The sequence below is a fragment of the Dipodomys merriami genome, unplaced genomic scaffold (assembly GCF_024711535.1).
Source record: "Dipodomys merriami isolate MVZ:Mamm:240054 unplaced genomic scaffold, mDipMer1.0.p SCAF_3, whole genome shotgun sequence".
Lineage (NCBI taxonomy): Eukaryota > Metazoa > Chordata > Mammalia > Rodentia > Heteromyidae > Dipodomys > Dipodomys merriami.
This window is the reverse complement of record NW_027204492.1, coordinates 27,116,192-27,138,690: the sequence shown is the minus strand read 5'-3', so window position 1 is coordinate 27,138,690 and position 22,499 is coordinate 27,116,192. Positions and strand designations below refer to the sequence as shown.

The window sequence follows — 22,499 nt, the reverse complement described above, 5'->3', positions numbered from 1 at the left end:
CAACTCAGAGAAAGTAGAATAGTGGTTATCAGAGGTATGGGGTAGAGGGAATGGGAAGTTAAGTGTTTAATGTGTGGAGAGTTTCAACTTGATTAAAAACTTTAGATAAAAAGAAGTATGAAAGATATAAAGTAATATAAAGAAATCAGAGAAAAACATACAACAGACAGTTGGACCCATCAGCTGCACTGGACATCAATCAAAATGAACTAAGCAACTCAATGGCAGCAATGGGAGGGAGGGAATGAGTGGGAAAGAAGGAACAGCTGACACTGTGCAAAAGGAAAGAAATGTACACATCACCTGATGCGGAAGAAATAACTGTATTGTCACAGTTCATAGAACTCATAAATTTTATAGACCATGATAGACAATTTGCCCCAGGAAAGTTAGAATGTGCTTGTGACATTTTTTTAGTTGAAAATATCTTCATTTTATTTCATTTTATTTTTTTATTTTTAAATTTTTTTTGCCAGTCCTGTGTTTGTGACTTTAACTAAGCATTCACTATCCCACAACACTGTGAAATTTGTGAAATTATGTAATCACTTAAGCACAATAAAGAATTTGCAAAGAAAAGAAATTCAATATGCTGTACACTAACATACCGAAATAAACACAATAAACATACAAATGAGAACATTTATCACATGCTCCAAATAGTTTTTTTCAGAAAGGAAAACTATTTAATTGCTTTGAACACTGTAATACAGCAGTACTTAAAATAATGTGGTATTGTCAGTAAGGCAGCATTATAGCATAAAAATGTACCAAACTAATCCAGGCACCGGTGGCTCATGCCTGTAATCCTAGCTACTCAGGTGGCTGAGAACTGAGGATCATGGTTTAAAGCCAGCTGGGGCAGGAAAGTCCATGAGACTCTTGTCTCTAATTAAACACCAAAAAACGAGAAGTGGAGCTGTGGCTCAAGTGGTAGAGTGCTCACCGTGAGCTGAAGAGCTCGGGGGCAGTGCCCAGGAACAGAGTTCAAGCCCCATGATATACAAAAAAATAAGTACCAAACTAGTAAACAACTTGTCAATTCAAGTTCCTTTGTTCTTTCAATAGCCAATATATGACTCTGGGGATAGTAACTGTTACCCTATTGACTTCAGAATGAGTCTCAATATGCTTAAATGAGATTAATACAAGATAAATATGCTTTGTAGGCTATCTTGCTATCTTGTATATTATGTGAAGAAAAGTCATTGGATCACATATTTTAAAGCCTTCCCTATTCTAGTTTTTTTTTTCTTCTTTTTCTGTGCCAGTCCTGGAGCTTGAATTTAGGGCCTTGGCGTTGTCCCTGAGCTTTTGTGTTCAAGGCTAGTGTTCTACCACTTGAACCATAGCTCCACTTCTGGATATTTTGGTTTTGCTTTTGTTTTTGATTTTTTGCTAGTCCTGGGATTTGACTCAGGGTCTGGGCACTGTCCCAGAGCTGTTTTTGCTCAAGACTAGCATTCTATCCCTTTGAGCCACAGCCACTTCTGGCTTTTTGTTTATGTGGTACTGAGGATTGAACCCAGGGCTTCATGCTTGCTAGGCAAGCACTCTACCACTAAGCCACATTCCTAGCCTCCAGGTGTTTTTTGAATAGTTAATTGGAGGTTTCATGGGCTTTCATGCCTGGGGAGGCTTTTAACTGTGATCTTCAGATCTCAGCCTCCTGAGTAGCTAGGATTACAGGGATGAGCCACCAGTACCTGGATCCCCTGCTCTATTCTTTGCTCTAATCTTATAAATTCTATTATTTTTTTTGTCAGTCATGGGGCTTGAACTCTGGGCCTGGGAACTGTTCCTCAGCTCTTCAGCTCAAGGCTAGTGCTCTACCACTTGAACCACAGCACCACTTCCAGTTTTCTGAGTGGCTTATTGGAGATAAGAGTCTCACGGATATTCCTGCCTGGTGTGGCTTCGAACCATGATCCTCAGATCTCATCCTCCTGAGTAGCTAGGATTACAGTTGTGAGCCACTGGCACCTGGCTTGAAGGCCCTAAGTTTAAGCCATAGTATTGGCACACAAAAAACCTGGCACTAGAGCTATGGTTCAAGAGATAAGAGTGCCAGTTGTGAGTGAAAATGGTGATCAAGAATGAGACACTGGGCTAGGAATGTGGCTTAGTGGTAGAGTGCTTCCCTAGCATGCACGAGGCCTTGGGTTGGATTCCTTGGTATCACATAAACAAATATAAATAAAATTAATTAAGAATGAGAAACCATGACTTGAAGCCCCAGTATGGGCACACACACGTACGCGCACGTGCGTGTGCGCGCGCACACACACACACACACACACACACACACACACACACACACACACACACACACACACACACACACACACAAAGCTGGGTGCCAGTTGCTCACACCTGTAATCCTAGCCACTCAAGAGGCTGAGATCTGAGGATCACAGTTCATAGTTATTCTGGACAATAAAGTCCGTGAGACTCTTATTTCCAATAAACTATTCAGAAAAAGCTGGAAGTGGGAATGTAGCTCAAGTAATAGAGCACTAGCCTTGAGCACAAGAGGCTCAGGGATAGCTCTCAGGCCATGAGTTCAAGTTGCAGGACTGGCAAAAAAAATGTCAAAACTATAAATAGTGATAACTAAACTATTATAACTTCTTACAAAGTAATCACACATAAAAGCCTCAAGATATTATACACAGAGGTATATTTAAATACTGAAATGCTGATCCTCTAAGGGAAAAGAACTCCTTAAATTAGTTACATGTGTTAAAAACATGGTAGAGCAATCTCTCTTGGTATGAAGTCTAAGTCAATGATTGCTCTCAACATATTCAAGTTAAATATTTCAAGTAAAGACCTATTTGTTATGCAAAAGAAACAAATTTGGGAAGGTGGCTCAGTGGTAGAGCACTTGCCTTGCATGCATGAGGCTCTGGGTTCGATTCCTCAGCACCACATAAGCAAAAAGAAAAAAAAGCCAGAAGTGGTGCTGTGGCCCAAGTGGTAGAGCCTTGAGCTGAAGAGCTGAGGGACAGTGCCCAGGCCCAAAGTTCAGGTCCCATGACCAGACCCCCCCCAAAAAAAGAAAGAAACAAATTTGAACCTCAGACTAAGTTGCTAGACTACAACCTGCTGCTCATTTCTAGGCTAAGGTGTATGTCTTACAGTTGAGCAGAAGAGATGACAAGCATAAACAGCAAGAAAAAACGGGCAAACAGCTTCTAATGAGGCGGACTAAATGCTGTAAAGAAGATCAGCTATCTTGAAGTGCTTCCTGTAGGTGGATAACACCAAAGAAATGAGATGTGAACTGAAATCATCTATGCTATAGCACTCCATTATAAATAAAACACCATATCAAAGTATAACTATCCAAATCTTTATCAAGTGTGAAACTCTGTGGTCTGATTATAAAATAGAATGTCTCAACTAACGAGGGAACTGTAATTAGAAAGAAACCAAAACTCCACTTCAGAAAGTAAAAACCAAGTCAGGCATGGTAGTTCACACCTGTGATCCTAGCATTTGGGAGGCACAGGCAGTTGAAAACCAACATAGACTACATAGGGAGTTCCAGGCCAAGTCTAGATTATATAGGCAGCACCCTGTCTCAAAAACTGAAAAAAAGAAAAGAAAATCCATATGACTCCTACCACAATTTATGTAATTCAAATTTGGTTGTCCATAAAAGTACGTACCTGGTAAAGTTCTTCTAAATTGTACTTAATCGAAGTACTATTCTGAATAGCTTCTACCGCTTCTTTCAGTTTCTGCCATGTTTCATCTGTGTAGTTTTCTGGTAATTTAGGCTTATCTAAATGATATGCAAAAGACTGGTATTAGAATAATGTATAGGCTATAGTAACTAAAGATACATAAAATTGAACAGCATTACTATTCCAGGCTCTTTGTAATTATTATGCTTAAATATTAAAATAAAAATTGTATTTAAGCTCAATATAAATAAAATTCAAATGGTAGAATACTCATTAAAATACAGAATACTATTAAAACTGAAGGTGAGGTTTTTTTTCTCTTATTGATTGAATTGCTTCAAAAAATAAAAATTAAAAAATGACAAGATAAAAAATAACAATCCTGATTTATTCTATTGTGTATAAAACCTAAGCCAACATAAATCTTGTTCCTAAGATTTCAAATACTTCCATGTGTATTTTATAAAGTTATCTTCCCAACAATAAGATGCCTGGGTATATTAATACCATCATTTTTTAAGTAAGAAAACAGGCCAGGAACTCATTTAGTAAACTTGCTCAAGGTCACCATAGTCAATGGCAAAGGTGGAATTCTAATGTAAGTCTATTTGCCCCCAAAATTTGTGCAGCAATTACAGAAATGTAGAAAACATCTTCGGTTTTAGACCTCATTGACAAGTACAATGAAATTTAAAACAATTTAAATCTTTAGATAACTTCAGAATCTATGCAGTATTCTCAGAATGGAAAGAGCCATCTTAGTCTTGACTTTAACTTCGCTGGGCCAGCAATAAGTGAAAAAAACATTTAAAGCATCCAAATACTTAAATATGCTTTTACTTCCAGAGGAAGAGAAAAATAAACAAAAAATTTGAAATCAGTTTGCAAATGCAATTAGTATTACAGCTCATTTCTTTAAAAATCATTGGCTATCAAATCAATACAACTTTAAGTGAAATAATTAACACAGTCAATTATGATTTATATTCACTTTAGCAAGCTCTAGTATTGAATCAAAAGGAATATACTTGTGAGCCTGGGGATAGAAAGGCAGTGATATAAAATATAAAGGGTTAAAAAATACCATAATCCTCTGCTTGAGACAAAATAGAGCACATTGATTGATTTCCACTAATGTTGAAAACACAAGCACAGAATACTTAATTTTCTCAATGTTAATATTTAGCCACAAGACACTTATCTAGTAGAGTGCTTCAGTTCATTCATTTGCTGTCCCATTTAATAAACATTTTAGCAACTACTACCTGCTAGTTTAGTGTTGAAAAAGTTAGAAAAACAGAAACATATAATAGATAAAAAATTAACTCAGCTGAAATTTTATTTTTTAAAGCAATGCGTTCATAATTCTTCAAGTGACATCGCAAACTCTATGAGCAAATTTTCCTAAAAGCTTCAGGTCAATACTTTAAAAGCTATCCTAGTGAAAAAAAATGTAGTAACTGTTCCTATCTTTAGAATAGTGTACAGAGAGTTACTACTTCTGTGTATACATAACATTTTTCACTTCCAATACCTATCTTTGAGGGGAAATGCAGAGACTGAAAACATTTTGTCCAAATATTGCTTCCAGGATGTTTCATAAATATAGTAGTCAATATTATAATAAATATAGTAGTCAATATTATAAATCTACTTATATATATTTCAAGCATAAAAAGATCACATCTGCATTTCTAAAGATTGAAGAATGTGGCCTACTGAAGCAGAAAAAAAATTAATGTCCAGGCTAAGTATGCACTTGAAATAAATAATTCTCTTTAGAATACAAATTTCTCACCTGTTAAATCCTGATCAATCATACTGTAGATTGTCAGTTACAAGGAATAACAAGTTAGATAGAATAGCCTGAGACAAATAGAAAAACACTCTACAGAAATGCCCAGTGTTTGCTTCAGCAAAAGAATACAAACCACCCTCTGAAAAATGAACCCTCCACACGAAAAAAGGATTTCCCCTTCACCTCAATGATTATACATAAAACATTAGGCCACCTCTATACTGCTTAATATATTAACATAAAAGAGCACGTGACTACTCAAGTGTCAAATCCTTAGTAGGTGATTAGGGATTTTGGCCTTGGTTACCTTTAAAGTTCTTGATCACTAACTTCTTAGCAGAGCCAGGCTTGCTGTTAGCAAAACTAGAGACGGTGGTAGAAGATTTGGCTAGGCCGTTTGCATGATGCACCGAAGTCATAGAAGAAATTAATATACTCTTATTTTTAAGTTGCTGCTGCTGAGATGTAGCAGCAGTTGGTGAAGATGAGGAGGAGGAGGAGGAGGATTCCTCAGCCATCTTCGCATCAAACCCTACAAACTCCAGGGTGTCTTCAAAACGTAGCTTCTTCTGTATTGGTATGTGGCTAGAAGAAGCCACTGAAACACCTAGGCAGAAGGAGGAGGTTGAAGGGGATGCTGAATCCCTGGGTTGTAAGGGAGGAATGGATGAGAAGGAAGAGGAGCAATCAAAGTCTTCTCTCTCGTTACTACTATTAGTGCTGCTACTGCTGCTGGTGCTGCTACTGCTGCTGCTGCTGTTTAACTTTCTCTTCTTGGCAGAGGTGGGCGGAGTAGTGCTGGTATTACCATCAGTGGCAGATCTGACCTCCTGTGCAGCAGCAGCAGCTGAGGGATTGGGGGAAGAAAAACCTGTTGGAAACATGAAAATAGCGGGGTCAACAGGCAGAGGAGCATCAAAAATCTACGTTTATATATGCCTGCTTACGTGTAGGAAAGAAGGTGGCGGTATCAGAGGGGGAAGGGAAAAAAGAAGAGAGGAGAAACACAGAGGACGAGAAGGAAAGTGGGGGGGGGGGCACCGGGGAATGGGAGGGTTTGGGAAGGCGGTTAGGCTGACACCGGGAGTGAGCAGAACGAAAGGAGAGAGCGAAGGAGGAGGCAGACAGGTAAACGGCCGTGCCGTCCCCCCTCCCCTGCTTTTCAATCTGTCTCTCCCCACTTTCTGCAGGAGCGACTCTGAGTCTGTGAAGCAGCAACTCCACCTCCGCCTTTTCTCCCTCTCCCTGGGAGGGGAGACGCTGTGGATGGGGGGGAGGGGGAGGAGGAGAGAACCGGGGCTTGTTATTGTCAATAGCACAAGAGGCTAAAGATGGCGCCACTTCCGGTCACGCGGCGCCGAGGGAGGGACGCTGTCTGTCCCCCCCCACCCCCACCCCGGGCAGGGAGGGGGGAGGGGAAGGGTACAGTGAGGAACTACAGATGGGGTGGGGGAGAGCTGGCTCGTGGCGGGCCGGCTAACGCACTCCAGTCGCCCGGGTTAGTACGCTCCCACTCTGGTTCTCTCTCTTCTTCTCTGGAAGCACCCTCCACCCCCGGCCCAACCAGTAATTCCCACCCCCTCCTTAAAGGTCCCTCAGGGACCTTCGCACTGCAGAGTCCTTACCGGAAGTGACTGGGCAGACACTTTTCATAGCGCCCAGATCTCAAAGCCCCCAGGTTCGCAGGACTATAGGGGGGGTTAAGGAAGAAAGGGGGGGGGGAAGAGAAGTAGAAAGGAGGAGGGGCGGGCCTTGGAAGCTTCTGATTGGAGCTTTCTGAACCTGAGGCGGGCGGGCGGCGGACGGACCGCTGTATGTGGGGGGGGGGGGAGGCGGGGGGGGCAGTCTACAGTAGGAGCGGGAAGGGAATCTGTTAGGGATGATGATAGTTGGTGACAGCGAGGGGCGGGGTGAGCTAGCTAGGAAAAGACAAAAAAGGAGTAAAAAGTAGGAAACTCCGAGAACGGAAACTTTGAAAGGAATAAGAGAGGGTTTACAAGGTGGTGGAGGAAAATATAATCAAGTCTTTATGCTTGATGCTAGAGAATAATGTTGCACTATATTACGATTAAAGAAAAAGACCAAAAAAGGCCAAGGAAAAAACGGAGTTTTTTATTCTATGGAGTAACAAAAGTGTTTCTCTTTTATGTCAACGCTACCTCAAGCCGAATAATAAAAAGGAACCAAATTTTCATACTTTCTTCAGTAAGTAGTAAAGCTTTAAGTCTGGTTACATTCCTACCAATAGCTTTTCGATGAGGGCTATAGCCACTAAACTTAACAGACAAGCAGTCCCCACCATAATTCCAGGGATTTCTGCCCCCCCTTCCACCCAAACCCATCAGTCATTTGCAGACCAAACAAGCTAAGACTCACTCCCTTCATTTACTGAATCTGTTTATACAGTTTCAAAGGACACACTGTAGAAAAGAATAATATTGGCAACACTCAACGTTTACTTTTTCATTACTGATAAAACAAATACCTTGAAATGTGATTAAATTAGCAAAATATCCTTGTAAATTCTCTACAATTTATGTAATCCTAGGGCATTTTCAGAGGACAGAACACAATGTCCAATAAACTACATGCCAACCTGTTGATCATTCAGTAAGCATTTATCCAGAGTTGTAATGCCAGGCACCTGCCTTTGAAAAGCCAGTGTGTTAAGACAGTCAAAATGAATTTCCAAGCCAGGTGCTGTGGCTCATGCCTGTAATCCTAGCTACTCAGGAAGATGAGATCTGAGGATCATGGTTCAAAGCCAGCCTAGGCAGGAAAGTCCATGACATTCTTATATCTAATAAACAACTCAGAAAAACAGAAGTAGCACTGTGGCACACGTGATAGAGTGCTGGCCTTGAGCTGGAGAGCTCAGGAACAATGCCCAGGCCTAGAGTTCAAGCCCCATGACTTACCAAAAAAAAAAAAAAAAAACAATATCCATAGCACTGTTGTAAAAAAAAAAGTACAAAGTACTCTGGGAACACACAAAACAAGCACTGTGGGGGAAAATGTGAAATAGGATCAGTTTCACAAAGGCAATACTGGGATTCAAAGTAGTAGCTAACAAAGACAAGGAGGAGCAGGTACACTCTGAACAATGGAAACAATAACATGGCAAGAAATTGTGTGAAAATGTTTGCTTGGCCCATTTATGGAAAGTATAGTTAGTCTGGAAAGTAGAATATCTGGTTGGAGTTGGGAGTATGGGAGATGACACACAAAAGTGCCTGGGACACCAAACCAAAAACTTTGTGTTGCCTATCCTGTATAGGCAGTGGTAGACAGCAGGAAGACAAGGCTTTTATAAACAGAAGTAACAGGCTTAAAGAGTAGTGTAAAAGCTGCTGCTATGGTATAGGTAGTGATGAATAAAAATGGAACACTACAAATAAATCAACTTTATTTAACAAAAATTCTCCCCCCCCTCTCCCTTGCCCTCTCTCTCCCTCTCCCTCCTCTTCTCCTTCTTCCTTTCCCTCCTCTACTCTCTAAGCTCAGACCATTTGCTTACCTTGCAGTCTCTACCACTTTGTTTAAAAAGGCCCACTTGGGGTGTGTGTCTATCTGTCTGTGTGTCTGTCTGTGTGTGTGTATCTGTGTCTGTGTGTTGATTCTGAGGCTTGAAGTCAGGGCCTGGGCACTAACTCTTGAGTTGTTTTGCTCAAAGGTAGCAGTCAAACACTTGAGCCACAGCTCCACTTCTGGTGCTTTTTTGTTCTTGTCCTTAGCTGGAGATCAGAGTCCCACAGGCCAGGTGCTGGTGGCTCTGGCCTGTAATCGTAGCTACTCAGGAGGCTGAGATCTCAGCATCATGGTTTGAACCCAGCCCAGAAAGGTGAGTCCATGGGACTTTCTCCAATTTACCGCCAGAAAACTGGAAGTGGAGCTGTGGCTCAAAGTGGTAGAGCACTAGCCTTGAGAGAAAAAGCTCAGGAACAGTGCCCAGGCCCTGAGTTCAAGCCCTAAGACAGAAGACAAAAAAGGGGGAGGTGGTGTCTCACAGACTTTCCTGCCTGCACTGGCTTCAAACCATAATCCTCAAATCTCAGCCTCCTGAGTAGATAGGATTACAGCGCTGAGCTAATTTTAAAGTATTTTTTTTTGTTTAAGATTTACATTTTGTTACACAAAACAACTTAGAAATTACCGGAATTTTGTTTCTACTTGGACCCTGGAACCATTTTTTTTGGTCAGTCATGGGGCCTGAACTCTGGGCCTGGGCACTGTCCTTCAGCTCTTCAGCTCAAGGATAGCATTCTACCACTTGAGCCACAGCACCACTTCTGAGTTTTTCTGCTTACGTTGTGCTAAGGAATCCAACGAGGGCCTCATGCATGCTGGGCAAGCACACTACCACCTTCCCAGCTCCCTAGAACCAATTTTTTTTGGCCGGTCATGGGGCCTGAACTCTGGGCCTGGGCTCTGTCCCTCAGCTCTAAAGCTCAAGGCTAGCACTCTACCACTAGAGCCACAGCTCCACTTCTGGCCTTTTCTGCTTATGTGGTGCTGAGGAATCAAACCCACGGCCTCATGCATGGGAGGCAAGCACTCTACCACTGAGCCACCTTCCCAGCCCCCCTGGAACCAATTTTAAAAGAAAAATCTTCCCATTGTTTCATAAGACATGTTTTATATCACAATTCCACAATTACTGGGGAAGAAGAGCTGTGATTTATTATACCTGTAATACTTAAATACTCAAGAGGCTGAACTCTAAGACTCAAGTGGTAGAGTACCAGCTGTGAGCAATGCCAAGTAAGCCAGGTATTGGTGGCTCACACCTGTAAGCCTTACTACTAAGGAGGCTGAGATCTAAGGATTGCAGTTCAAAGCCAGTCCAGGCAAAAAAGCCTGGAATTTTCTCCAATTAACTACTAAAAAGCTGAAAATGGCATTGTGGTTGAAAAAGGTCGAGCACTAGCCCTGAGCAAAAACAAGATCAGGGGCTGTAACGAGGCCCTGAGTTCAAGCCACAGGATTGGTACATAAAAAGCCAAGCAAGAAGACAAGGCCCAGAGTTACCAGCACAAAAAAGCATCAACTAGGGACTGGGAATATGGCTTAGTGGTAGAATGCTTGCCTAGCATGCATGAAGCCCTGGGTTAGATTCCTCAGTACCACATAAGCAGAAAAAGCCAGAAATGATGCTGTGGCTCAAGTGGTAGAGTACTAGCCTCGAGCAAAATAAGATCAAAGACAGTGCTGAGGCTCAGAATTCAAGCTCCAGGACTGGCAAAAAAAAAATCAACTAGGCCAGGTGCTGGTGGCTCATGCCTGTAATCCTAGCTACTCTGGAGACTAAAATTGAGGATCGAGGTTCAAAGCCAGCTCCGGGAAGGAAAGTCAGTGAGACTCTTATCTCTAATTAATCACTTGAGGGTTTGGAGGCATGGCTCAGTGGTAAGAGTATCTGTTAGACCCTGAATCTAATTAATCACTTTAAAAAACCTGAAATGGAGCTGTGGTTCAAAGTGGTAGCACTAGCCTTGAGCTAAAATTGCAGGGACAGCACGCAGGCCTTGAGTTCAAGACCCACGACCAACAACAACAACAACAAAAATCAACTAGTTGGATATAGCTAAAATATGGGTACATACATATTCAATATACCCAGACTTTCTCAACCAGAGTTAAATGCATTCTAAACATTAAATAAAATACATTTTTTTCAGGGCTGAACCTACTAATAATCAAACTGAAGTGTAGAACACCATACAATTATAGCCATTATCAAACTAAACCAGACTGGGCACTTAATACATATTTTATTTATAGAATCTTTCATGTTGTGAGTTCTGCACATACCTTCAAAACATTAATTAAAGTTTACAGTGTTTCCCAGTGAGGTGTAGTTATTGGTTTTCTTTTAACCAACCTTTATTTTAAAGGTAAACGTATTAATAAAGGGAAAAGTACAACCAAGGAGTACCCTACCTGATCCATCCCCCAGTATCTGTAGCCACATCATTTAAAAGAGAGTATGGGCTGGGAAGGTGGCTCAGTGGTAGAGCGCTTGCCTTGCATGCATGAGGCCCTGGGTTCAGTTCCTCAGCACCACATAAGCAAAAAGAAAAAAAGCCAGAAGTGGTGCTGTGGTTCAAGCCTTGAGCGGAAGAGCTGAGGGACAGCACCCAGGCCCAGAGTTTAGGCCCCACAACCAGACCCCCCCCCAAAAAAAGGTAGAGTATAAGCCAGGTGCTGCTGGCTCACACCTATAATACTAGCTACTCAGGAGGCTGAGATCTGAGGTCGAGGTTCAAAGCCAGCCTGGTCAGGAAAGTCCGTGACACTCTTATCTCCAATAAATCACAAGTAAAACCTAAGTGGTGCTATGGCTCAAGTGATAGAGTACTTGCTTGAGCTGAAGAGCTGAGGAACAGCACCCAGGTCCAGACTTCAAGCCCCACGACCAAAAAAAAAAACAAAAAAAAAAAAAAAAAAAAAAAAGAGGTAGAGTATAAAATATATCCCTTTATCAATCACCGGGATTTTCCCCAGGCTACTTGGTTTTAGTCCTCAGGGATTTGCCCCTAATTACACACTTCTGGAAGCCTTATTATTCAGTGAGTATGATTTTCCTTAAAAAGAAAAGACTGTACATGCCGGAGAATTTAGATATGTTTCTGAACCAAGTCTTAAGAGTGCATCACATAGGGGCTGGGAAGTGGCTCAGTGGTAGAGCGCTTGCCTTGCATGCCTGAGGCCCTGGGTTTTATTCCTCAGCACCACATAAGCAAAAAGAAAAAAGCCAGAAGTGGCACTGTGGCTCAAGTGGTAGAGCATTAGCCTTGAGCTGAAGAGCTGAGGGACAGCACCCAGGCCCAGAGTTCAGGCCCCATGACCGGACCCCCCCCAAAAAAAGAGTGCATCATATAACCACGTGCCAGTGGCTCTCACCTGTAATCCTAGGTATTCAGAAGGCTGAGATCCGAAAGATTGAGATTCAAAGCCAGCCTTGGCAGAAACACCATTTCCAATTAACAAGCAAATTACCTGGGAGCAATGGAGGTAGAGAGCAAGCCATAGGTGGGGGGTGGGGAGAAGCAAGAGGATAAGGCCCTGAGTTTGAACCCAAGTACATGGTACTGGAATGAAAACAAAGTAATGTATCAAGTAAAAAGAACTTGAACCAAGACATGCCTGTAATCCTGGCACCCAAGATGGGGAGGCAGAGTTAGGATGATCTGAGATCCAGGTGAGTCTAGGCTACATGGCCAGGAGAGACTTTGTCTCAAATAAGTAAATTAATAAATAGGGGTTTTATTATATAATCAAGAACAATAAGCTGCTACAAGATTAAAGCTCAAGCAAAGGCTATCCTATAAAATTACAGACTTGGTAGCATGCATGCACCTGTAACTGAGCACTCAGAACTCAGATGAGGTAGGAAGATTGAGAACTAGCCTGGGCTATGCAGCAACACCCTGTTTCAAAACAAAACAAAACAAAAAGTACATGAAGAACCACCACCCCAGCCAAGTGCTGGTAGCTCACGCCTGTAATCCCAGCTACTCTGGAGGCTGAAATCTGAGGATCACAGTTTGAAGCCAGGCCAGGCAGAAAAGTCCATGAGACTCTTATCTCCAAGAAACTACTCAGAAAAAGCTAGAAGTGGCACTGTGGCTCAAGTGTTAGAGTGCTTAGGGACAGTGTCCAGGCCCTGCAAGCCCCAGGACCAAAAAAATAAAAATAACCACAATTCTTAGCTTAAAAAAGATCTGTAATCACTGTTTTTGATTCCAGTGTCCTGCATCTTGTATATACATTTTTCTAATTTGGGGAGGGAAAGGGAAATAAAATGCTGAAATAAGGATACAGGATGATCCATTGTAACAATGAGATGTACAAGACACTATGTTGAAAATGAACTTTATAACTTTGAGGGGAGAGGAGTTGGGGAGGTGAGGAGGAAAGGGATGGTAGGGGAAAAACAAAGGAGGGGGTAACAATGCTCAATAGGAAATGTACTCATTACCTTACTCATATAACTGTAACCCCTCTGTACAGTATCTTTACAATAATATACATATACATTAAAAGTCTGTTGATCTTGGGGCTGGGAATGTGGCTCAGTGGTAGAGCACTTGCCTTGCATACCTGAGGCCCTGGGGTTCGATTCCTCAGCACCACATAAGCAAAAAGAAAAAAAGCCGGAAGTGGCGCTGTGGCTCAAGTGGTAGAAAACTAGCCTTGAGCTGAAGAGCTGAGGGACAACGCCCAGGCCCAGAGTTCAGGCCCATGACTGGACCCCCCCCCCAAAAAAAAAAAAGTCTGTTGATCTTTAAAAAGTAAAAGTAATGTATTAAAAACAATTAAGGAACTTAGAAGATGTGCACAATCCAGGCCTTGGATTTCAACTCCAATACCATTTTAAAACAAATAGCTGGCACCAGTGGGCTAGTAAGTAGTGCATGCCTGTGATCCTAGCTGCTAAGGAGGCTGTGCTGGAGAGAACTGAGGTTTGAAGCCTGACCAAGCATAAAGTCTGAAAGATATATCTCCAAAATATTTAACCAAAGACAGGCTGCAAGGCATAGCTGAAATAAAAGAGTGCCTGCCAGGCAAACCAAACAAGTCTTAGATCCTTAGTTCAAACTCCAGTACCAACAAAAGGCAAAATACAAAGAAACAAACAAACCTATTCACTTCAGGAGTGATTCATAAATTCCTATCTTGTTCAGGTTTTTTCCTCACAAGCAAGGCCACTTCATGCTTAAATCAGCTGTTCTCAGCTCTGACTGCACAATAGAATCACCTAGGGTACCCGTTTGAGCTAAAATTTCACAATTATTTATTTGCTCTTCTGTAAAGCATTGCCTTCTTTTCTTTTCTTTTTTTTTTTGTCGGTCGTGGGGCCTGAACTCTGGGCCTGGGCACCATCTTTCAGATTTTCAGCTCAAGACTAGTGCTCTACCATTTGAGCCAAGCGCCACTTTCAGCTTTTTCTGCTTATATGGTGCTGAGGAATCGAATCCAGGGCCTCATACATGCAAGATAAGCACTCTACCACTGAGCCACCTTCCCAACCCAAGCATTGCCTTCTGTAGGAATCATTTTCCCAAATCTAAACTGACAAGTCAGTTCAACAGTGGCTCACACCTGTAATCCTAGCTACTCAGGAGGCTGAGATCTAAGAATCAAGGTTTGAAGCCATCCTGGGCAGGAAAGTCCATGAGACCCTTTTTTCAAATTAACCACACACATAAATCTAGAAGTGGACTCGTGGTTTAAGTGCTAGAGCTCTAGCCTTGAGTGAAAAAGCTAAAGAACAGCACCCAGGTCTTGACTTCAAGCCCCAGTAACTGCACAAAAAATCTACATTGACCTAACAGACCCAGGGCCTCTACATTTTTTTTAATTTTAATTTTAATTTTTATTGTGAAAATACTGTACAGAGGGGTTACAATTACATGGGCAAGATAATAAGTACATTTCTTATCAAGCATTGTAGCCTCCTTTGTTTCCCCTTCCCCACCCAATCCTCCCCGCCACCCACCAAAATTGTAAAGTTTGTTTTCGACATGACAACTTGTACTTCTCATTGTTGCAACGGGTCCACCTGTATCCTTATTTAAATGACTTGTTTTTCCCCTTCCCCTCCACAAATTATATTGACATCAAATACAGTGAAAGCAGGGGTTATACTGTGGGGGAGGGACATACAAAGCAACAAAGAAATAATCTTATAAATGCGTTAGAAACAAATGCATGAAAGAAAAAAAAAACATTTAAATACATATCTTAGGGTTCATTTTCCTAACATCACCTTATTTGACCTTTTCTGCTTGACTCATACTAGATATTGCAAATAAGGGAAACCATGGGACCTATGTTTCTTTGGGCTTGGCTTACTTCACTTAGTATAATTTTTTCCAAGCCTTTCCATTTCCCAACAAATGAGACAATGTCATTCTTTCTGATGGAGGCATAGAATTCCATTGTGTATATATACCACATTTTCTTGATCCATTCATCTACTGAGGGGCATCTGGGTTGGTTCCATATCTTACCTATAGTAAATAATGCTCCAATAAATATAGTTGTGCTGGTAGCTTTAGTCTTGTTTGTAAACATTTGGGTAAATGCCCCAAAGTGGGATTGCTGGATCATAGGGGAGCTCTATGTGGAGTCTTTTGAGGAACCTCCATACTACTTTCCAAAGTGGTTGAACAAGTTTACACTCCCACCAAAAATGAAGTAAGGTTCCCTTCTGACCACATCCCCTCCAGCATCTGTTGTTATTAGAGTTCTTGATTTTTGCCATTCTAACTGGAGTGAGGTGGTATCTTAATGTTGTTTTGATTTGCATTTCTTTTATGGCTAGGGAGGTTGAGCATTTCTTCATGTGTCGATTGGCCATCCTTCTTTCTTCTTCAGAGAAGTTTGAGACGTTCACTAGGTATTCTAAGAAATTGTTAGGAAACTCAAGCTGGCCTTGAATTCTTTTATTTTTCATTTTTTTTTTTTTTGTTATTTTCTGCTAGTCCTGGGGCTTGAACTCAGGGCCCGGACATGGTCTCCTTGCTGTTGTGCTCAACTAGCGCTCTAGCACTTTAACTACAGTTCTACTCCTAGCTTCTTAGTGATTAATTGGAGAGAAGAATTTCAGAGCCTTGGGGCTGGGAAGGTGGCTCAGTCGTAGAGCGCTTGCCTTGCATGCCTGAGGCCTGGGTTCGATTCCTCAGCACCACATAAGCAGAAAGAAAAAAGCCGGAAGTGGCATGGTGGCTCAAGTGGTAGAGCGCTAGCCTTGAGCTGAAGAGCTGAGAGACAGTGCCCAGGCCCCATGACCGGACCCCCCCCCCCAAAAAAAAAAGAATTTCAGAGCCTTTCTTGCCCAATCTGGCTTTGAAGCATGGTCCTCAAAGTTCAGCTTCTTGAGTAGCTAGGATTATAGGAATGAGCCTCAGCATTGTGCTTTGGCCTTGATTTATTTTTTTTCTGGTCCTGGGGCTTGAAACTTAGGGTCTAGGTGCTGTCCCTGAGCTTCTTTTGCTCAAGGCTAGCACTCTACCACTTGAGCCACAGCGCTACTTCTGGATTTTTCTAAATAGTTTATTGGGGATAAGAGTCTAATGCTTTTACTCCCTGTGCTGGTTTCTAATCTTGATCCTCATGGGTTCCTACTCCTGAGTAGCTAAGATTATAGGCATAAGCCACCAATGCCTTGAATTGGCCTTGAATTCTTTTTTTTTTTTTTTTGCCAGTACTGGAGCTTGAACTCAGGGCCTGAGTTCTGTCCCTGAGCTTCTATGGGCTCAAGGCTAGCTCTCTACCAATTGAGTCACAGCACCACTTCCAGCTTTTTCTGTTTATGTGGTACTAAGGAAACAAACCCAGGACTTCATGCATGCTAGGCAAGCACTCTACCACTAAGCCACATTCCCAGCCTACTGGCCTTGAATTCTTAAAGATCCCACAACCACCACCACCCTTTAAGTCACAAGGAAATGTTTTGGGGAGTATATTTATCTGACTTCATAGTATTTATTGTCCAGGGCTAATTTTTCTTCCCAATGACGTTACATTTAAATCTAATCAAGTTTTATTACTTATCTCAGTTTCCAAAATCACTTAAAAATTTTATATGTATTTATTAGCAAAAAGCAGACATTAGTATTACAGATTTAAGAGTCCAGTGGGTTGGCACATACCTGTATCCCAGCATTCTGGAGGCTGAAGCAGAAGGATTATGAGTTCTGCACCGGCCTGGGCTACAAGTGAGATCCTATCTCAGAAAAGAAAGAATATAGATTTGAATTATCCACAAGCGCCCAGCTTCTAAGGAAAATGATCTGCTACTTGAGCCAAGTCTCAAGCCCTTTGCTTTAGTTATTTTTCAGACACAGTCTTGTACTTTTTGCCCAGGGCTAGTTTCTAAGTGTACTCCAGAGAGCATATTTAAGACATGCTTGGCTTATTTAAGATGAATTTTCTTTTTGCCTGAACTTGCCTTGGTCCTTAGCCCTCCCTATGTCCACTTGACCCTTGTAGCTGGAATTACAGGTTTAAGTTGTCATGTCTGGCTCCCTAACTTCTGAATTATCATCCCCATTCAGGAATTTGTATTACCAAATCTGTTTTTCTTGAATCTGTGAGATGTGCTTTATCTCTACCAATAACTTTTTATTTTTTTTATATATAATTTCATTGTTATTATTAAAGTGTTGTACAGAGGGGTTACCCTTTAATAAATCAGGTAATGAGTCTCTTTCTTCTTTCTTTCTTTTCATTTTTCTTTTTTTTCTTTTTTTTTTTTTGTCGGTTGTGGGGCCTGAACTCTGGGCCTGGGCGCTGTCCCTCGGCTCTTCAGCTCAAGGCTAGCACTCTACCACTTGAGCCACAGCACCACTTCCGGCTTTTTTCATTTTGCTTATGTGTTGCTGAGGAATCAAACCCAGGGCCTCAGGCATGCAAGGCAAGCGCTCTACCACTGAGCCAACTTCCCAGCCCTCTTTCTTTCTTTCTTTCTTTCTTTCTTTCTTTCTTTCTTTCTTTCTTTCTTTCTTTCTTTCTTTCTTTCTTTCTTTCTTTCTCTTTCTTTCTCTCTTTCTTTCTTTCCCTTCCCTCTGTCCCTTCCTCCCTTCTTTCCTTCCTTCTTTCCTTCCTTCCTTCCTTCCTTCCTTCCTTCCTTCTTTTCTTCCTTCCTTCTTTCCTTTCTTTGTCATAGGGCTTGAACTAGGGGCCTGGGCTGTCCTTGAGCTTTTGCACTCAAGGCTCTACCACTTTTAGCCACAGCACCACTTCCAGTTTTCTGGTGGTTAACTGGAAATAAGTTTCATGGACTTTTCCTGTCAGGGCTGGCTTTAAACTGCAATCCTTAGATCTCAGCCTCCTGAGTAGCTAGGATTATGGGTGTGAGCCACTGGCATGAGTATATTTCTTTTTTTTTTTTTTTTTTTTTTTTTTTTTTTTTTTTGGGTCCGGTCGTGGGGCCTGAACTCTGGGCCTGGGCACTGTCCCTCAGGCTCTTCAGCTCAAGGCTAGTGCTCTTCCACTTGAGCCACAGCGCCACTTCCGGCTTTTTCTTATGTGGTGCTCAGGAATCGAACCCAGGGCCTCGAGCATGCAAGGCAAGTGCTCTACCACTGAGCCAACTTCCCAGCCCATGAGTATATTTCTTTTTGGACAATGTCACTCCTTTCTTTATTATAGTTGATATTTAGTTTTTGTTGTTGTTGTTGTTGTTGTTGTTGTTGTTGTTTTATCCGTTGTGGGGCTTGAACTCTGGGCCTGGCCCCTGTCCCTCAGCTCTTCAGCTCAAGTGTAGCACTCTACTACTTGAGTCACAGCATCACTTCCGGTTTTCTGCTGGTTTATTAGAGATAAGAGCTTCAAGGACTTTCCTGCCTGGGCTGACTTTGAACCATGATTCTCAGATTTCCGCCTCCTGAGTAGCTGGTATTACAGGAGTGAGCCACCAGCACCCTGCCATATTAGTTTTTAAAATTGTTTTCATGCACAATCCTATTGTATCCTACTATTAGGTAGATCAGATATCATTCCTATTTTACAGATGAAATACAGGCTCAACAAAATCTTTTTGCCAAAGTCACAAAGACAAAGATTTTAATCCAATTGTTCAGCAATTTCAAATATAATACCTCTCATATTTTATGATTCAGTAATAAGATATGTTATAAAATAGTCTCAAGTATCATACAAGTTAGAGAGAGCTGTTCAAAGCCAAATCAAAATACCCAAAAGAAGACCATACTTGGATGCAGTTCAGGCCATCCATCATCAAAAAGGTAGGACAAATTAGCGGGTAATGTCCATTTCAGGAAACAGTGGCTATTTGGTTCTAGAAAAATATTCCATTCCTTGGCTGGACATTCATCCTATGGCTGAGCTTTCTGACCAAATCCAGGTAAAAGTCAGGGGCCAGTGGCTTCTGCCTGTAATCCTAGCTTCTTAGGAGATTGAGATCTGAGGATCATAGTTTGAAGCCAGCCCAGGCAGGAAGGTCTGTGAGTCTGTAATCTCCAAATAACTACCAAAAAAAAACCCCAGAAGTGGAGCTGTGGCTCAAGTGGTAGAGTGCTAGCCTTGAGAAGTAAAACATAAAGCTCAGGGACAGTTCCTAGACCCTTAGTTCAAACTCCAGTACTGGCACACACTCAAAAAAAAATCCAGGTAAACATTGACTGGTTATGATCTGGTCGCTAAGTATACTGAAACATTCTTGGCCCTTAAATAGTTCTCAATTGACCTAGTAGATGAGGCAGATAATGGTAGGGCAGAACTATAAATGCTACTCTGGGTACCCAGTAGAGGGATACTTGGCCCACCTTGGAGAGAGAGATAGGATGGTATGGTGGAGGGGGGAGGGAGTTAGTAATGTTCAGAGATAGACATTCAATTTAAAGTTCTGAGGGTGGGCAGAAATTAGCCAAGCAAAGGGAATGAAAGTGAGTTGGGGTCATAAAGATGGAAAATAGGAACTGATTCTCTCTGAGTTCCCTGGGAAATACTCAGGGAAATTAAGAGTAGACTATTTATTAGGATAGTTTCAGTCATAACAAAACTGAATAGCTAAAAAGGAAATTCAAGGTGGTATATACTAGTCTGAAGTCTAGCCCAGCAATTCTTAGGCCTCTTAGCATAACACTTTATATACCTTACTTGCTGTTACAGCTGTGGCTACTGATAATACTGCATTGAGCCATACTCACTTTGGAATTAGACCTATATGTTGGACTCATCAAATAGGATGAGAATCACTGAGAATCACAAAGGAAGGAAGGGATGAAAGGAAAATAAGACCAAGTGTGAACTGTGATAATAACAATACTCTTGGGCAGCACCACAATAATTCAAATTAACTAAAGTTCTGAAAACTATGGTCCATAGAACTGCTCCTGGTTCTCTTTGGGGAAATTAATTTCCACTTTGCTGATTTTTATTATCTCACTATGCTTGAACTTCTTAGGAATACTTTATTTTTCCAGTGATACTGGGGTTTGAACTCATACCTGTGCTTGCTAGGCAGGCTCTCTCCCATTGAGGCATGACTCCAGCCCAGAAATACTTCAATAATCCACTCATGCTGGCTGGACATATTCTTAATTTAAACTTAAATCTAAGTTTTAGCAGATCATTTACTCACAATTTTTTTCTGAGCTTGATCCATCATCACTCCCTTTGCCTGATCCAGTTTGTGACATCCTGTCTTTAGGGCCTATAAGAAACACAATTCACTTTTTTTTTTTAATAGCAGCCTTTCCCTTATTTGTATGGTGTTAAGGATTCCTTGACCCTAGTTTTTATACCAAATATATCCTATCCTGTTTATTTTTTTAATGCTTAAAATAAGTTTTAGCCTGCTAATCACACCCATTGCTTTTATTTTTATCCTCTTCTCTTCAATGATGATGATGATTGTTTTTTGTTTTTGTTGTTATTGGTGGTCCTCGGGCTTGAACTCAAGGCCTGGACATTGTCCCTGAGCTTCTTTTTACTCGGGCTAGCACTCTACCACTTTAACCACAGCATCATTTCCAGTTTTTTTTGAGAATTTTATGGGAGATGAGTTTCATGGACTTGCCTGATCAGGCTGGCTTCGAATCACGTCCTCAGATCTCAGCCTCCTGAGTTGCTAGGATTATAAGCATGTATTATTTTTATTATTATTTTGGTGCTGCAGATTAACCCTCCAGATTTCTGCATTAGTTTTCTTTCTTTTCTTTTAATTTAATTTTATTGTCAAGGTGATGTACAGAGGGGTTACAGTAAGGTAGTGTTGTTCCTGCAGTAGTTTTCTTCTTTTTATTTTCCTCTTCTATTTATTTTTTTTTCCATTTTTTTTTGGTCCAGTCGTGGGGCCTGAACTCTGGGCCTGGGCGCTGTCCCTCAGCTCTTCAGCTCAAGGCTAGCGCTCTACCACTTGAGCCACAGCGCCACTTCTGGCTTTTTCTTTTTGCTTATGTGGTGCTAAGGAATCGAACCCAGGGCCTCAGGCATGCAAGCAAGCGCTTTACCACTGAGCCACCTTCCCAGCCCTTCCTCTTCTATTTAAAGCTATCGTGAGAGAGGTAAATGCATTTGCCACACTAGTATCATCCACCTTCCTTCCTTCCTTCCATCCTTCCTTCCTTCCTTCCTTCTTTCCTTCCTTCCTTCCTGTAAGGTAATGAGTACATTTCTTGTTCCTGCAGTAGTTTTCTTCTATTTGTTTTTCCTCTTCTATTTAAAGCTATCTTGAGAGAGGTAAATGCATTTGTCACACTAGTATCTTCCTTCCTTCCTTCCTTCCTTCCTTCCTTCCTTCCTTCCTTCCCTCCTTCCTTTTTCTCTCTTTTTTTAATGCTGATTGTGGGGCTTGAACCCAGGGTCTGGGCTCCATGCTCAAGGCTAGCACTCTACCACTTCCAAGCCACAGCTCCACTTCTGATTTTCTTGTGGTTAACTGGAGATAAGAGCCTAATGGACTTTTCTGCCTGGGCTGGCTTTAAACCACCTTAGCCCCAATTACAGGTGTGTGCCACCAGGGCCCAGCACATCTGACATACACTTTAAATACACTTCCCTCAGAACCCCCCTCTGGCTTGAAGGTCAAAAATAAACAAACAGATAAAAGACGCCCGATCCTCCCTTTTTTTTTTTTTCTGTATGTTTTTCTAAGTATGGGCTCGTAGGCAACCGAAACCAGTAATCAAGACCTGGATGGGTAATTTTCTTCACATATACTCATGATTCTAACATAAATTGTCCACATAAAAGGTGAATAAGAGCTATAATGGTTAATATATCACTTTAGGAATAAGGAAATTGAGTCTAACAGAGAAAGTAACTAAAAGTAGCCACGAAATGTGGCTTTACTTTGGGCCATGCAGTTTGCTGGGCCCGAAAGTAGGCTCACCTTGCTAAGTTTCTAAAGAAAATACATTTCCCTATGTCAAAAGGCCTGTTTAGCTCACCGTCACTGTAGGATCAACGAAATTTGCTGTTTTGTTCTATCTAATGTCCATCCGACCTCTCAAAACCGGTACGGCAGAAGAGAC

General features: G+C 41.6%; 1 protein-coding gene across 11 annotated transcripts in view; it reads right to left on the bottom strand.

The window, feature by feature from the left end:
* Positions 1–22,499, bottom strand: part of Cul4b (cullin 4B) — a 62,143-nt gene extending 39,644 nt beyond the window's left edge. For 3 of the 11 annotated variants that reach the window (XM_070039794.1, XM_070039795.1, XM_070039801.1), the window contains exons 1-3: positions 15,507–15,657; positions 5,798–6,361; positions 3,675–3,790 (exon numbers count right to left, since the gene is read on the bottom strand). In XM_070039794.1, coding sequence (XP_069895895.1) covers positions 3,675–3,790; positions 5,798–6,361; positions 15,507–15,606 — 780 coding nt within the window. In that variant the 5' untranslated portion in view covers positions 15,607–15,657. Of the gene's footprint in view, positions 1–3,674; positions 3,791–5,797; positions 6,775–7,115; positions 7,191–15,506; positions 15,660–20,605; positions 20,678–22,415 lie in introns of those variants that run through there. The other 8 variants (XM_070039793.1, XM_070039800.1, XM_070039797.1 and 5 more) reach the window with 6 other exon arrangements.